This window comes from Pungitius pungitius, chromosome 14 (assembly GCF_949316345.1).
Source record: "Pungitius pungitius chromosome 14, fPunPun2.1, whole genome shotgun sequence".
Lineage (NCBI taxonomy): Eukaryota > Metazoa > Chordata > Actinopteri > Perciformes > Gasterosteidae > Pungitius > Pungitius pungitius.
In genome coordinates, this window is record NC_084913.1 from 17,923,134 (window position 1) to 17,938,561 (window position 15,428).

General features: G+C 41.4%; 1 protein-coding gene across 1 annotated transcript in view; it reads right to left on the reverse strand.

The window, feature by feature from the left end:
- Nucleotides 1-15,428, reverse strand: part of adck1 (aarF domain containing kinase 1) — a 47,500-nt gene that overhangs the window by 22,918 nt on the left and 9,154 nt on the right. The window contains exons 4-5 of the mRNA XM_037486455.2: nt 9,024-9,227; nt 59-217 (exon numbers count right to left, since the gene is read on the reverse strand). Of these exons, the coding sequence (XP_037342352.2) occupies nt 59-217; nt 9,024-9,227 (363 nt within the window). The remainder of the gene's footprint in view (nt 1-58; nt 218-9,023; nt 9,228-15,428) is intronic.

Consider the following 15,428-nt stretch of genomic DNA (forward strand, 5'->3'; position numbering starts at 1 on the left):
AAATGTGTGGCCAGTATATCACGTTTCAATATTTCTGTACATTTAGACATAAACTCACCTCCATGATCACTATGTCCCTGGAGCTCTGTCTCTGGACTTTGGGGTGTTGCACCTTGATGGCCACAGTCCTTCCGTCATGCAGAACTGCCTTGTGGACTTGGGCTAAGGAAGCTGCACCCTGAGGCTCCACCTCAAAGGAAACAAATAACTCTGACAGCTGCAAAAGAGATTTGACGAAAAACGAGGAAGAGTGGGAAGATGGAGGGAATAAAGATAGAAGGCACAGTGGTATCACAATTACCAAGCTTTTATTTATTATTTTATTAGCACTGTGCAACAAAAGGAAATTGCAGAAAGAGGTCAACATGTGGTTATAAATATGATTTAATGTTAAAGCCTGAATTGATTATATGCAATGATGGTTTACTGATCTGAAACCAAACTGATTGGTAGAGCAATCGATTCTAGATTCAAGATCAGCAGCGTGCGTCAAGCAAAAGGAGCGAGCGCCCAATACACTTTCGGCTTCGGATAGTAGCCATGTCCAATAATAACGGGGCTTTAACTCTTTAACTCTGACATTTGTACATTAACAGACTGTATTGGACATGAACTAAGGGGAAGTTAAACTTAACGTTAAATGAGTCTTCATGACCATGGGTAAACTTTATTGAGGATCTGGCACAACACAGCGGCCTGCAAGTAGCGCATAAAGGGATGTACGTCTTAATGCGAGGCTTTAGAATTTATCTCAAAGGGATCCTGTATTTGGTCATAAAGTATGAAACAAGAAGCCATTTTTCAGTGACGGTGTTACATGCCTATTGGTTTTTGAACTTACTACTTTTTGAACTACTGGTTTGGCTAAGGGTGCGTGTTTGTTTTTCCCCGGCAGGCAGGTGTTGTCTGCCTCCGTCACTTGAGTCGTCACACATTTGCAAACATATTGTTGAAAATGTTCAAAAATGCATCCCATATCCTTTGCAGCGATTACGATTGTATAAGTGAGCACTACGTCACTGCCACGTATGAAGAAATATATAAAAGAACATTTATTAAAAGTTCGCCGCAACCTGGATTCGACTGCGTCGAGCTGCGCTACACACTTGGCCAACCAAGCTCGTAGTATGTTCTGCTGATTTGTATACTTGTAATAAAGTTGTATATCGTCAGTGGCAAGCAAACGTTTTGGTTCAGGGTAAACATTATATGTTCTTTTATGTATTTCTTCATACGTTGCCACACTGATGGCATAAAGAAGAATCTAGAATCGATTGCTCTACCTTAGTGTCCCGGATGTTGGTGTCTCACGGGTGATTTTTTTTTGCGGCTGAATATTTTAACAGTGATTTTTGCAGTATTTTAATGTTGAAAAACATTGACATACATTATTTCAATGCATAAATATTCAGTGCTAGAAATTCAATCACCTTTTTATTTAAACCCCCGATGACACAGATTTACTTCCATAAGATCTGGCACAACACAGCGACCTGCAAGTAGCGCAGCGTCTTAGATAAAGGGATGTTTGTCTTAGAGGACGGTTGGAGAAAAGTAAAAGGGATGTCTTTCAATGTAATGATCTCCTTGCATTGTCTATTCAAAATACATATTGGTCCTAATTTAGAAATCATAAAGTGAGAATGTGCAAAGAATTGTTTCAACAATTTTAGATGTGGCAAGATATATGGCAGCCTCAGGGTTTATGAATCCCATTGCAACAGGGTCTTCTGTTTGATTTAGCTTTTCTAAGTAAAGGGGACATTTCTGAAAAGGTCATTTGTGCGGTAAGCAGGAGATCTGTTTTTTTTACGAGGATACATCCTCCCTACAGTTTTAAAACAAAAATAATCTCTGCCCACAGTAGCACAGCTGCAAAATAATATCACATTTCTATTCAGGTAGCTGGGAATGCAGATACCGGTGTAATCAGAGAGTAAATTGGTTGCCTCATTCATAGTACATACATACAGTAATATATGACGCCAGTAATCTGAGCAGGATTTTGGCTGATCCATGATAGAAAAGAGAGAAAGTGGTCCGTTAACTGGAGCGTTTAGATGCTCACAATCTGCAGTGTAGTGGGCGGAGGAATACGCTGATTACCTGATGCGCTGCACGGTTCATAGATAACATTTAAACTCAAGTATCACAGCGCTGATAATGCAAAGTTTGCTTTAGGAAAAAATACATATTTGAAGGCAGAGTAGCATTACTTGATAGGATTTACAACGCATGTACCGTATTTTCGCGACTATAAGGCGCCTCTTAAAATCCTTTTTTTTCCTCAAAAAACGACAGTGCGCCTTATAATCCGGAGCGCCATATACACTCACCGGCCACTTTATTAGGTACCCCATGCTAGTAACGGGTTGGACCCCCTTTTGCCTTCAGAACTGCCTCAATTCTTCGTGGCATAGATTCAACAAGGTGCTGGAAGCATTCCTCAGGGAGTTTGGTCCATATTGACATGATGGCATCACACAGTTGCCGCAGATTTGTCGGCTGCACATCCATGATGCGAATCTCCCGTTCCACCACATCCCAAAGATGCTCTATTGGATTGAGATCTGGTGATTGTGGAGGCCATTTGAGTACAGCGAACTCATTGTCATGTTCAAGAAACCAGTCTGAGATGATTCCAGCTTTATGACATGGCGCATTATACTGCTGAAAGTAGCCATCAGAAGTTGGGTACATTGTGGTCATAAAGGGATGGACATGGTCAGCAACAATACTCAGGTAGGCTGTGGCGTTGCAACGATGCACAATTGGTACCAAGGGGCCCAAAGAGTGCCAAGAAAATATTCCCCACACCATGACACCATCACCACCAGCCTGAACCGTTGATACAAGGCAGGATGGATCCATGCTTTCATGTTGTAGACGCCAAATTCTGACCCTACCATCCGAATGTCGCAGCAGAAATCGAGACTCATCAGACCAGGCAACGTTTTTCCAATCTTCTATTGTCCAATTTCGATGAGCTTGTGCAAATTGTAGCCTCAGTTTCCTGTTCTTAGCTGAAAGGAGTGGCACCCGGTGTGGTCTTCTGCTGCTGTAGCCCATCTGCCTCAAAGTTCGACGTACTGTGCGTTCAGAGATGCTCTTATGCCCACCTTGGTTGTAACGGGTGGTAATTTGAGTCACTGTTGCCCTTCTATCAGCTCGAACCAGTCTGGCCATTCTCCTCTGACCTCTGGCATCAACAAGGCATTTCCGCCCACAGAACTGCCGCTCACTGGATGTTTTTTCTTTTTCGGACCATTCTCTGTAAACCCTAGAGATGGTTGTGCGTGAAAATCCCAGTAGATTAGCAGTTTCTGAACTACTCAGACCAGCCCTTCTGGCACCAACAATCATGCCACGTTCAAAGTCACTCAAATCACCTTTCTTCCCCATACTGATGCTTGGTTTGAACTGCAGGAGATTGTCTTGACAATGTCTACATGCCTAAATGCACTGAGTTGCCGCCATGTGATTGGCTGCTTAGAAATTAAGTGTTAACGAGCAGTTGGACAGGTGTACCTAATAAAGTGGCCGGTGAGTGTATATGGATCAATTGGTTGATCCATACTGGTTAACGAGGATCCTGTCACGCCCGTAGCAAGAGGGAAGGACAAGGACGCAGAGAAGGCTGACTTATTAGGATTTATTCCAATAAACAATACTCACAACTGGTAGGGTTTCAAACGAAAAGTCACCGTGGTAGCTGTGATGCTGGTGCGAATACATGCAACATGCAAGACACACTGGCACAGGACAAAGGGAGACGCAGACTATAAGTATCCATGAGGGAGGTGGGGGAACAGGTGGACACAATTAGGAATCAGGGAAGACAATCAACAGGGGACACATGAGGAAGGGCAAGGCACCTGAAACGAGAGGAGAATTAACCACCAAAATAAAACAGGATGTTCAACAATAGACGTGACAACCGGACACAAACCCTAGCTTGACCTCCCGGTATGACAGATCCATTGGAGGGAAAGTCTGGTGCCAGCAGCCGCGGTAATTCCAGCTCGTAGTTGGATCTCTGGATCGAGCTGAATGTTGCCCAGAATGTTTTCATTAATCAAGAACAAAAGTTGGAGGTTGAGAGATATTGTTAATATCCACATTAACGTTTGAGTTTTCAGAATGCTTAATAAAGTTTGATTTAGCACAGCCTGATCTAGTGGATGCATAACGCAACCCCAGCCAAACGTTTTACTGCAGTATCTTCTATTCTATGCGCCTTATAATCCGGTGCGTCCTATATAGGAAAATAGTTCTAAAATAGGCGATTCATTGAAGGTGTGCCTTATAATCCAGTGCGCCTTATAGTCGCGAAAAGACGGTAATTGGACACTGTGTTTCCCTGACTGCTGAATGAGTGCTGTGAAGGCTAAAAAAGCTAGAAAAAATAGAGGCACTCCTGATTCCTTATTCACGAGTGTTAAAGTGAATGCTGCTGGTCTCCTTAAGCCTCACCGAGGGAAACCCCACTTTGATTCACACTACATAAACAACCAGGATTCTATTTAGCTTTGTTGACGGACAAAGCAAACCCAGGACAGCGAGAGAGAGAGAGAGAATAGGGAAGAGTAGAAGTCAGAAAACCAAATCACACAGACCATGTGCTGTTTTTACAGCTTTAATATGGTCAGCCATGGGGCTGTCAGGTATAATCTGAATTCATTAAAAGCTGATATAAAGACGCTGCCCACCCACAAACTCTGAGACAGTACTGAGCAATGCTCAGCAATGCCCAGTGTGCCCTTAGCATAGGTAGTCCCTCATTAGCCAACACTCATCTCTGTGAACACACACACATAATTACGTGTGTGGGTTTGAAGGTTAAAGAAGCGGCCCAGAGGACCTGGATTCATTAGAGCAATAGAACAGTATTCTTTGGATGCTTCAAGCCTGCAGCTTTTACTCCCACACATTGTGTCGCCTTTTTACACTTTAAGTATGTGTACCCTTTTTTGAGCCACAACACCGGTTTTACAATCACAGAATTCTGCGGCACACCAACAACCAAAAAAGTTCCAAAATGCCTCATTGTAGCTTTGCAAGCAGATAATACTAATGTCTCTGTCACAATGTTTTGGCCTTTTGATTTGGCACCGGTTCAGCTACCAAGTGGCGATCTTTGAGAGCCTTCTCAAGACATATATATGGATTTCCTTATCAAAGTTATGACGTTATGACCTATTTCTCGAGATGACGTTTCAGCTGGCTTGGGGCTAGTTTGATAGCTTTTTCCCCACACACCAAGCGGAACAGACTCTTCAGTCGGATCCCCCATAAGCTAATTCTAGACAAAGCTTTTTGGAGCGCAAGACAACAGCAAAACAAACGTGCAACTAAAAATCTGAGGGAAAGTGTCTCATAATATTTAAAAATCTCTGGAGATGCAAATTATTTTGTTATGCACCCTACACACACACAGACGCACCCAGCATGCAACACTACTGATATGAATGATTCTGTTCCTCTGATTCCAGTGTCTTTATTGTCTGAGCTTTGTCTGCTGACATTCATTCCTTAATGCTTTGTAATTCAACGTATAATGATTGATACTAACCCAGAGTGAAACATATAATCCATGTGTCCATTCAGACAAATTAATGGATCCAAATGTTATAAAAAACAGATGTTGTAACTTCTTTGTAATCATTCAAAATAATGGTAAAGTGTGACTCGTCGAAGTGGGCCGGTCTGACAGTAACTCCTGGGCCTCTTTTCCTTTTTTTACCACCACTCAGAGTGGGCATTTCTTCTGGGCAGTGTTGTGCCTGAACGCATTCATTGAACAATAGTTCATGAACTCGTTCATATTTTGGGCGAACGTGAACTTAACGTACTGTATTAATGACCGATGAACGTTACTGTGAACTCGTTCATTCTGGTGTCTATGAACGGCACGTTCTTTCAGGTTAACATCGTTCAAATAGAGTGCCAGATTTCTATAGAAATCACACCGTAAACGCGCCTTAATAAGTAGCGTAAAAAACACCCAATCTGGCAACACCAGCCACCAGTGTCGCACCGCCGCATGCGTCATCAAAAAAAAAGAAATGCATGGAGGCGACAGCTGTGTGTAGCAAAGAGACGGCGTATAATAATTTTATGAAGTTACTGACAAGGTCGGTGAGGATGGGAGGAATCTGACCTTTCTTTGCAAAAATTTGCACCTTACTGATTACTGTCTTGTTTTTTGAGAATTTATTTTATTTATTTATTTATTTGAGCAGCATGTTTGAGAATGTACTGTAGGAGTGAACGCTGCAGCTGCTTCTAGTGTGGAGTGAATGGACAGCAACATTAAAGCAACAATGGGGAAATGCTGTCCCCTCAATGATAATGTGAACCCTGGTTGGATAAGGATTAAAAATTGGATATGAAGATTAAATCTGATGCATAGGTTCAGTGTTAAAACTGATAAAATAATTGCTGTTTGTGGTTCTATATGGGCTGTGGCAATAATTTTGAAAAATAATATCTCGCAGCAACGTATGTAAAAAAAGAACTGAACTAGTTCTTTTTTTGTAACTGTGAACTTAGTTCAAAAAGTTTGAACTATGAACTGAACTAGTTCATTTTAAAATTTGTGAACTAAACTTTGAACTAGTTCATGTAGAAAGTGAACTTTCCCAACACTGCTTCTGGGTTAGTGTTATTATGTTGCAATGTTTATTAATACTCTCTCACTAAATGTATAACCGTTATGCCACTTGATCTTTCAAGTCATAAGCCTACAGACTGAAAAAACCTTCTCCCATGTAGAAAATGCTATTCTGTATATACTTTTAACCAAATCAGTTATTCTGGATTGCTGGTATTATGTAATATCGAAAGGATTGCTGTTAGAAACTTTTTACTCAACACTGCTGTCATCATCATTGAACAGGACATTAATTAAATGCTTGCAAGCATGGAGCAGAGTTGAAAGACATTCATCATATCTTTAACAGGAACACCATGTCTCAGTTCAAGAGGTCACGGACCTTCTTTCCACTCATACTGAACCGTTGACTAGAACTTCAAATGGTCGGATCAGGCCTTCTGCTATTCTCTCTGACTAGTTATGCATAGTCCAACTAAGACCAGGGTTATACCAATTACATCACAATATTAGGCCATGGTATCTTTTCGTATTGACCTCTTTCTTCCTCATCTCACACATTCTAGTACGTAGCATTCCAAGCTTGTGTCGGCTTTGGCCTGGAGCAGATCTTCCTTCATATGCATACTATTGTATTGTGGGGGGAATTCCCCAGCAGTTTGTACCTAGTGAAACATTAAAAGAGGCTAATTTGAACACAATGTTGGCCCATCGGGGATAGAGGCTCAACATGCATCCTGTAGAAGATGCCATCAAATGATGAATTATGCAAGAAGCTTGGGATCCAGTGTGCAAACAGCTGAGATATTTATTATGCAAATATGCTAAATGAAATGGAATCGTCTATAGCCAGCAGTGTCTACCTACTGTGACATAGAGCACCCAATTGGATCTGCTTAACCCAGGTGGGCTTGTAAACTTAACGCAGCACCGTGAAATCAGAGAAATCCCAATGAAATGTAAACATAAACATTTTTCACATTGACATGTATGTATTATTTGGATACCTTTCAGACAGAAAGTTGGTACTGTAACCTCTGACTCGTATCAACCACTCACTGGATATATGCTAATGTCAGCAGTGAAGTTGATAAACATGTTAATGTATGCGCTTGGGTCTGGCTCCCAGATTGCAAACTCGTAGTGACATACGTTCCCTGAAATGAGTTATGGCACAAATAAAATGGCCCCTAAGGCCTTAGTTGGATGGCAACACATCAGCGCCTGTGTCAACGTGGCAAGCCAGCCACAGTCCCAGCTGGATGAAGACACATTAATCATCACAGCGCAGAAGAGAATAAATGAGAGTGATTGCTCTATTGAGTAGAGGAAACCAAAGTGTGCACAAACATCCCTGTCGAATTGTCTAACTATCAGACTCTGGGGCTGGCAGCAGACCTTTACTCTTAAAGCCTCACCCCCTCTCCCTTGTTGTTTGCACATCTCTGTGTCTCTAGTTGTCAACTGCATTCCATGGGCTCGCCATCCCCTCCAGTCTACATGCATGCCTCCCTCCCATTTTTTTCCTCATTCACCCCTCGCCAGGCAGTAGTTCACATCAGTGAACTTGGCTGCCACCTGTTTTTCTTTCGAGTTGGTCTTCACACGTCAGTCCAGCCCCAGTTCGTTATGTTTCCTCCAACATATCAGATTTTTAATATCCAGTCAAATTGTTTCCACATTTGGCTGTTCATTCCTTTGTGACATTTGATGCACACATCTTCCCACGTTTTCTCTTCAACTTTAGCATTACATTCCAATTCCCACTTTTCCTTGATGTTCAATGTATTTTGGGAATTGTTCTATATACACATGTGGCAGATGTGGTTTTGAGTTGGAAATACAATAGTATTCTATTACAACATTCAGTCTTTATTTGTTTGTAATATAGTGTCACATTTGAAGGTAGTATAATGTATTATTGGCTAAATGTGTGTTTTATCCATTCGTTTTCATTGTTATGTCAATTAAGGGCAATGTTGATAGGGATATACCCCGATCTTGCTTCGTTCAGTCTGGGTCCATCGTGTCTCTTGGTCTTTTCCAATGCATTCCCAATAACATAGCTCAACATTTGGTGGGGCCAGGCCTCCTTTACCTTTCATCATCATTTCATTTATACCCTGATAGTGAGCTGCAGACACTGCATTAGTACAATACGAGTTTTATAAAAAGCTGTAAACAGAGCTACTTTATGTTCTTTAACACCTTTGTCCACTATTTCCTGAATTTGTATATTTAGTACATTTAGCTTCAGCTTCACTGCTTACTTTAATGTGCTACTCTGTAGCTTTGTATGTATTGCATGGTTTGTATGTCTGTCACCATGTACGGTCTGTCATTGTCCATCTAAGTTTGAACTATAATGGTCCTTTTTATTACTAAATATAAACAGGCTATTTAAATGTACCTCCTTGCCGAGGTCTTCTCTGATGACCTGCTGGATCTCCTCCATACTGCTTTGAGGAGCTTGGCTGTGGAGCACCTTCAGCGTTGATGTGTACTCCTCAGGCAGCAGGTAGTCCAGAGCACCGAGGTGCTGGCCCACCTTTATGAAAGTCCCCCGGTTGGCACAGCACAAGTCTCGAAGACGCTCCGCGGATCGCAGGTGCACCTGCATGCCAGACACAGGAAAAGTCTCAATGACTGCAGGAAACTTCAAAATGGTTATTTTTCTTGGAACAACGAGTGCACAAAGAAAATATGTGACGTGCAATTAATTCGGAGCCTCTGCCAATCAGGGTAACTGTGTAAAAATGACTAACCTGTTGATGTGGCGTTTTTGTTATATCCATATTCATTAAAGCTGGAAGTCTACATTTTGACTGCTTCAGTTCTTTTGGAGTTGGAGTTGCGTAAAGAGACAACAACATTTATTTCACAGTCCAGATACAGCCTTACTAATACTATTTAGGGTTAGGTTATGCATAAACTCAGATAACTATAAACACTCTTTGTTTTGCGTGTGTCTTTGTCTAAAGTTATGAGATGTGATTGACAAGTCCAGTGAAGAAGAAAGCATTTGACATCCATGTGGGATACAGAGGTAACATGTAGCTAAGGGCCCTGTAGCACCAGTGATAGTGGAAAATGATTATTAATGGTAAAAAAGGAACTTGATAAACTTCCAAAGGGGGTCTTGAATGGTATATTGATTAGTGAGGGAGCTGTTACCATGACTACCCACTATGTGAGACTAGTTACACAAGTGAGGCAGCACGTCAATTGAACTGAAAGTGTAATTACTGATGCGCAAGCCTTTTAGAACCAGAAACGAGTCTGTCGACACAAGACGCAGACGGATGCGCCCGTCAACTGCATAAACTTCCATTGTCGCAGACGATACTCAACTGTATCTATCGATCAAGCCAAAAGACACCAACCAGCTTGTTAGACTTCAGGATTGTCTTGGAGACATCAAAACTTGGATGACCTGCAACTTCCTGATACTAAACTCGGAAAAAGAAGTTATCATGATAGGCCCAGAGCGCCTTCGAAGTCAGCTGTCACGTGATACAGTCTCTATGGATGGAATTGCTCTGGTATCCAGCAGCACCGTCAAAAATCTTGGAGTTCTCTTCGACCAGGATATGTCCTTCAACTCTTATATAAAGAAGACTTCAAGGACTGCCTTTTTTCATCTACGTAATATATCGAAAATCAGGAACTTCCTGTCTCAAAGTGATGAAAAATAAAAAAATAGTTCATGCATTTGTTACTTCTAGACTGGATTACTGCAATTCTTTGTTATCAGGCTGCTCTTGTAAATCGCTTAAACCTCTCCAGTTAATTCAGAATGCTGCAGCATGTGTATTAACAATAACTAAGAAATGGGATCATATAACTCCTGTATTAACTTCTCTGCACTGGCTTCCTGTTAAATCAAGAATAGAATTTAAGGTACTTCTCACCTACAAGGCACTTGCTGGTGAGGCACCGTCTTATCTTAAAGAGCTTGTTACACCGTATTGCCCTACAAGACATCTGCGCTCCGTAGATGCTGGGCTACTTGTGGTTCCTAGAGTTTTAAAAAGTGGGATGGGGGCCAGAGCCTTCAGTTATCAAGCTCCTCTTTAGTGGAACCAGCTTCCACTTTCAGTCCGGGGGGCAGACTCGGTCAGCTCATTTAAGATGAAGCTTAAAACGTTTCTCTTTGATATTGCTTATAGTTAGGGCTGGCTCAGGTTAGCCTGGACCAGCCCTTAGTTAAGCTGCTCTAGGCTTAGACTGCCGGGGGACTTTTTAGGACACACCGAGCCCCTCTCTCACTCTCACTCTCTCACTCTCTCCTTCCACAATCATCCATGTTTTATTAATGTACATCACTAATTTAGCTTCTTTCTGGGAGTTCTTTGTACTTTCTCGCCTAGCTGGTCTCCGTGGATCGTAGTTTCGTGCGGACCCTGGTTCTGACTCCTGGTATGGCTCTGCTGACACCTGCTGCTGCCATCATAATTACTTTAAATATGATTCATATTACTGTCATCATAAACCAACATCTTTCTGCTCTCCCTCCCCACAGAAGCCTGTGTGGATGGTGGTTCGACCTGATGGTGGTTGTCCCTGCAGTGGTCCTGCCGTACACCTGTTCTGCTACTTGTAATTACTTGTATCATTTCTGTTAGAGGATTTGAATATATTGTACATCTTTTACATTGTTGTTGTGTACATCTGTACACGACATCCATTGCAGTCTGTCCATCCCGGGAGAGGGATCCCTCCTCTGACGTTCTCCCTAAGGTTTCTTCACTTTTTTCCCCATTGAAGGGTTTTTTCATATTTTGGGGAGTTTTTCCTGTGCCAATGTGAGGGTTTCAGGACAGAGGATGTTGCATGTGTACAGATTGTAAAGCCCTCTGAGGCAAATTTGTGATTTGGGGCTTTACAAAATTAAATGAATTGAATTGAATCACAACTTGATGGTTCTTCTAGTGGGAGGACAACCTTGGCTGCTGTAAGAGAATCAGGAAGTGAATACAGGGATTCCATCTAACTTATTCCTAATAGTAAGCTATAAATGTCCTAGAAGACTGCTCAAACAAAAGTCGAACCCCAACACTAACCAGAATATGGCTGTACGTTTTTATAAAGGGCCTTGAAGTGTGTGTGTGTGTGTGTGTGTGTCTCCTGTCTCCCCCATTACAACCAGCTGGAAGTGTTAATGCTTATAGAGCGCTCATCTCCAGAGACCAGTGCAAATAAAAAGCCGTGAAATTAGCTCCCCTTAACCTCTGTAACCCCATCAACACACACCATGAATACCCCCCAGCTCTCTCTCACACTCACTCACACACACACACACACACACACACACACACACACACACACACACACACACACACACACACACACACACACACACACACACACACACACACACACACACACACACACACACACACACACACACACACACACACACACACACACACACACACACACACACACACACACACACACACACACACACACACACACACACACACACACCATGCTCCCACTGGGCCATTTGACAGAGTGTCATCTGGGCCATGATGACAAAGCAATGGTAGAAACAAGTCACCAGAGATTACCAGATGAGCCTTTCAGCTTGAATATACTGCAGGAAGCCCTTTTAGAAAACCACTCATTTCTGACCGCACAGAACCATAATAGTAAATACTTGAAGGAATTTAGGTCTAAATAAAAAGGAATCCCAATAACAGTGTGTGATCCACTAAAAGATACTAAATTTTTTGAATGTGGAAAAATATACATCTTACATGCTTTAGTACTCTGGTGAGGTAAAATCCTAATTGAATCTGAGAGAAAACAGTCTGAATCAGAAAATTTAGATATACATTTTTTAAAGGATCGTTGTAGGGATTGTATTTATAAAAAAAGAATCCTGGTTTCATCCTTTTTGACATTAGAAATTAATTTCCAGAACTTTTGATCTGAAAACAAGGTGCGTCTTGACTTGAAACTTAATTAGATGCTTTTTGATCTTCAGTGCAAATGAATGGTTCAAAGAAGAACCAGATTATAGTTACTAAATTCAGTTTGTTGTTTACAACAACTATGCATTGTAATCCTAATTATTTTCATGACTTCAACGCTGAATGAGTATTTGTGTGGTTTTATATCCACTATTGATGCTAATGAAGACTCATTGGACCCTCTACCAGATACCTCCTATTCACAACTCTATGTCTCTAATAATAATTTATTATGGTCCTTCCCATCTACAGTCATACTTTCACTATACCAGGTTAACACGAAGAAACAAAAAGCTTTGAAACATTGCACAGCCAATATCACTAATTATTCAGTGTTATGCCTGTTCATCCCAAAATCGTAAACATTTTTTATTTGCAGAGTGACTTACACATTCTTGACAATGGTGGCATTCATTCATTCACATTGGCTATACTTTCTTTTTCTTAAGGCTGAAGTAAAGAAAAATGAGGTTTGCTTCACACATTATCTCTACATTGTAAAAGAAGAAAGAATAGTGCTTCATAACAACACAATGGCAAACGAAAAAAACTATTGTTGAATGAGGCTCAATGAGAGAAAAAACCTACAGAAGAGAAAAAGCTGTTTGTCGAATGGGTGGTAAACGTTAAGAAGGCATCCATTTCCAGCATGTTTCTAATCTGTCTTAAGGCTTGGTCCCTCTCCTCTGTAATGCAAATTAAGGGATTGTTTGAATGGATAATAATGTCATAATCACCTCAGGCTGAACCAAAAAGACACAACTTGTGAAATGACAATGCATGTGTATCAGTCTGCTCACATCACCATGGCAATGCTGTTGGATAACGGCCCGAAAAGGTGTGCCGCTCGGTTATAGGCTGATGGTCACCATCCCCGCACAGTCCAATCAAAAGGGTTGCTAGCAAATTGGACACACAGGTTCATTTGTGACCATCGCAGACACGGGGGTAAAGCGCGACGGGAGCAGGAATAAACAACAAAGAAGACGGATGACTGAGTCAAATTGTCCTCTGCAGCAGTTTAGCAATTACAACACACAGCATGTAAGCAGAAGTTCTGTCGGTTCAACAAGCCCTCCATAGGGGTTGGCATCTTCATGTGAATTAGTAATAGCATAATTTGATCAAACATAAGAGGCGTAGTGTTTGGAGGCTCTATTATCATTGGAAAAAAAGTAGCTTTTGAGCATTTCCATTTTCTTTTACTGTGTACGGGATTGGTTTCAAAAAGTCCTGCACTCTGACAACATTTTTAATATGGGAGCAACTGGCTGAAGGTCATGGGTGAGCTGCAAGATGAAGAATAAATGAAGTTATGCACAATAACACACGAATATTAAGACAAAGGTCTGCTGAGGCTTCACACTCAGCCACCTGGTCTGCTACTAAATAAAAGTGAGCCTACTGCTGTTAACATTCACATTGAATGTTGCTACCAACAAGTTCTCTGCTGTCCCTCAAGTCCCCTCAAGTCCCTACACTCGCTCAACAGCCTGCAAAGCAGATCGGCAATTGCAATATCAAAAAGAAGGTTCCTTTCTGACTGGATGAATTAAAAAATGAAGAGACAAGAGGGACAATCCTTGCCAACATGTAACTGTTCTTAGCCTCTTTGAGTCTAGTAATTGTCAAATACTTGAACGTATCTACTCTTTTGTACAAACAATAGATCTGATGGGCATATTGTGTGTTTTGATCCTTGAGATTATGAAAAGACGCCCAGAGGCTTACCTAGAATGAAGAAGTCGAGGCCCACAGCTGAAAGCAGTAGACGATCGGAAACGGAATGAAAACACTTATGGGGAAGCTTGCCAAATGTGTCGTGATGGACAACCACATTGGGAAAGAGCCGGGTCATTTTACAAAATAAAACAGTTATTGGCAAAAAAAAATATATATATTCTTGGTGGCATTGTAAATGGTAAAAATGGTTATCAGTGGTAAAAGCATTTTAGCTCAACAACGTTTCTTTGGATCATGTCTGTAACAAGCTAAACTTTTATTAATTAATTAATTATGGTATTAAGTCAAGCTCAACTGTAATCTTATCATTTCACTTAAGAGAATTTGACCCATTTGAAATAGACCCCACTGGGATTTGGGGACTACTGCAGTGGCTTAATAATCACATAGTGAGAGGCTATTTCCATGGACATATTTGTACTGCGGGAGGAGTAACGAGAGCATCTCACTAAAGTAGGATAGAGGCGTCCCACTTCCTACCCCATACCTTGAGGGGCCTCGCTTGGACCATTACAGTCTTCCAACTCGGCATTCAATTGACATTACACATCTGTGGAGTTACGTGTCGATATGTTGCAACACTATCGCGGTCACAGGGTCGGTCAACCGAGACTCAAAGAGCTGAAAAGGACGGTGTACGGGTCTGGGATTCAACGTTAAAATATTCAACCGCAAATAATTCAACCACAACAACCGGGACCTCAAGGAAGAGCAATCAATTCTAGATTCAAGATCAGGAGCGTGCGTCAAGCAAAAAGAGCGAGCACCCAATACAACTTGGGCTTGTCAGCAGCATGATGATTTTAGCCATGTCCAATAATAACGGGGCTTTAACTCTCCTTTATTCCATCAGTGTGGTTTGGTCCCGGAGGTCCCAGATGTTTTGCAGTTGAATTATTTGCAGTAGAATTTTTTGGGGTTGAATTTTTTGCAGTTGAATATTTTAACGTTGAATTTTTTGCAGTTGATTTTTTTGCAATATTTTAACGTTGAAAAACATTCAGATACATCATTTCAATTGAGTGCTAGAAATTTAAACACGTTTTTCTTTCAAAACCCGATGACACAGATTTACTTCCATATAAATGTGAACG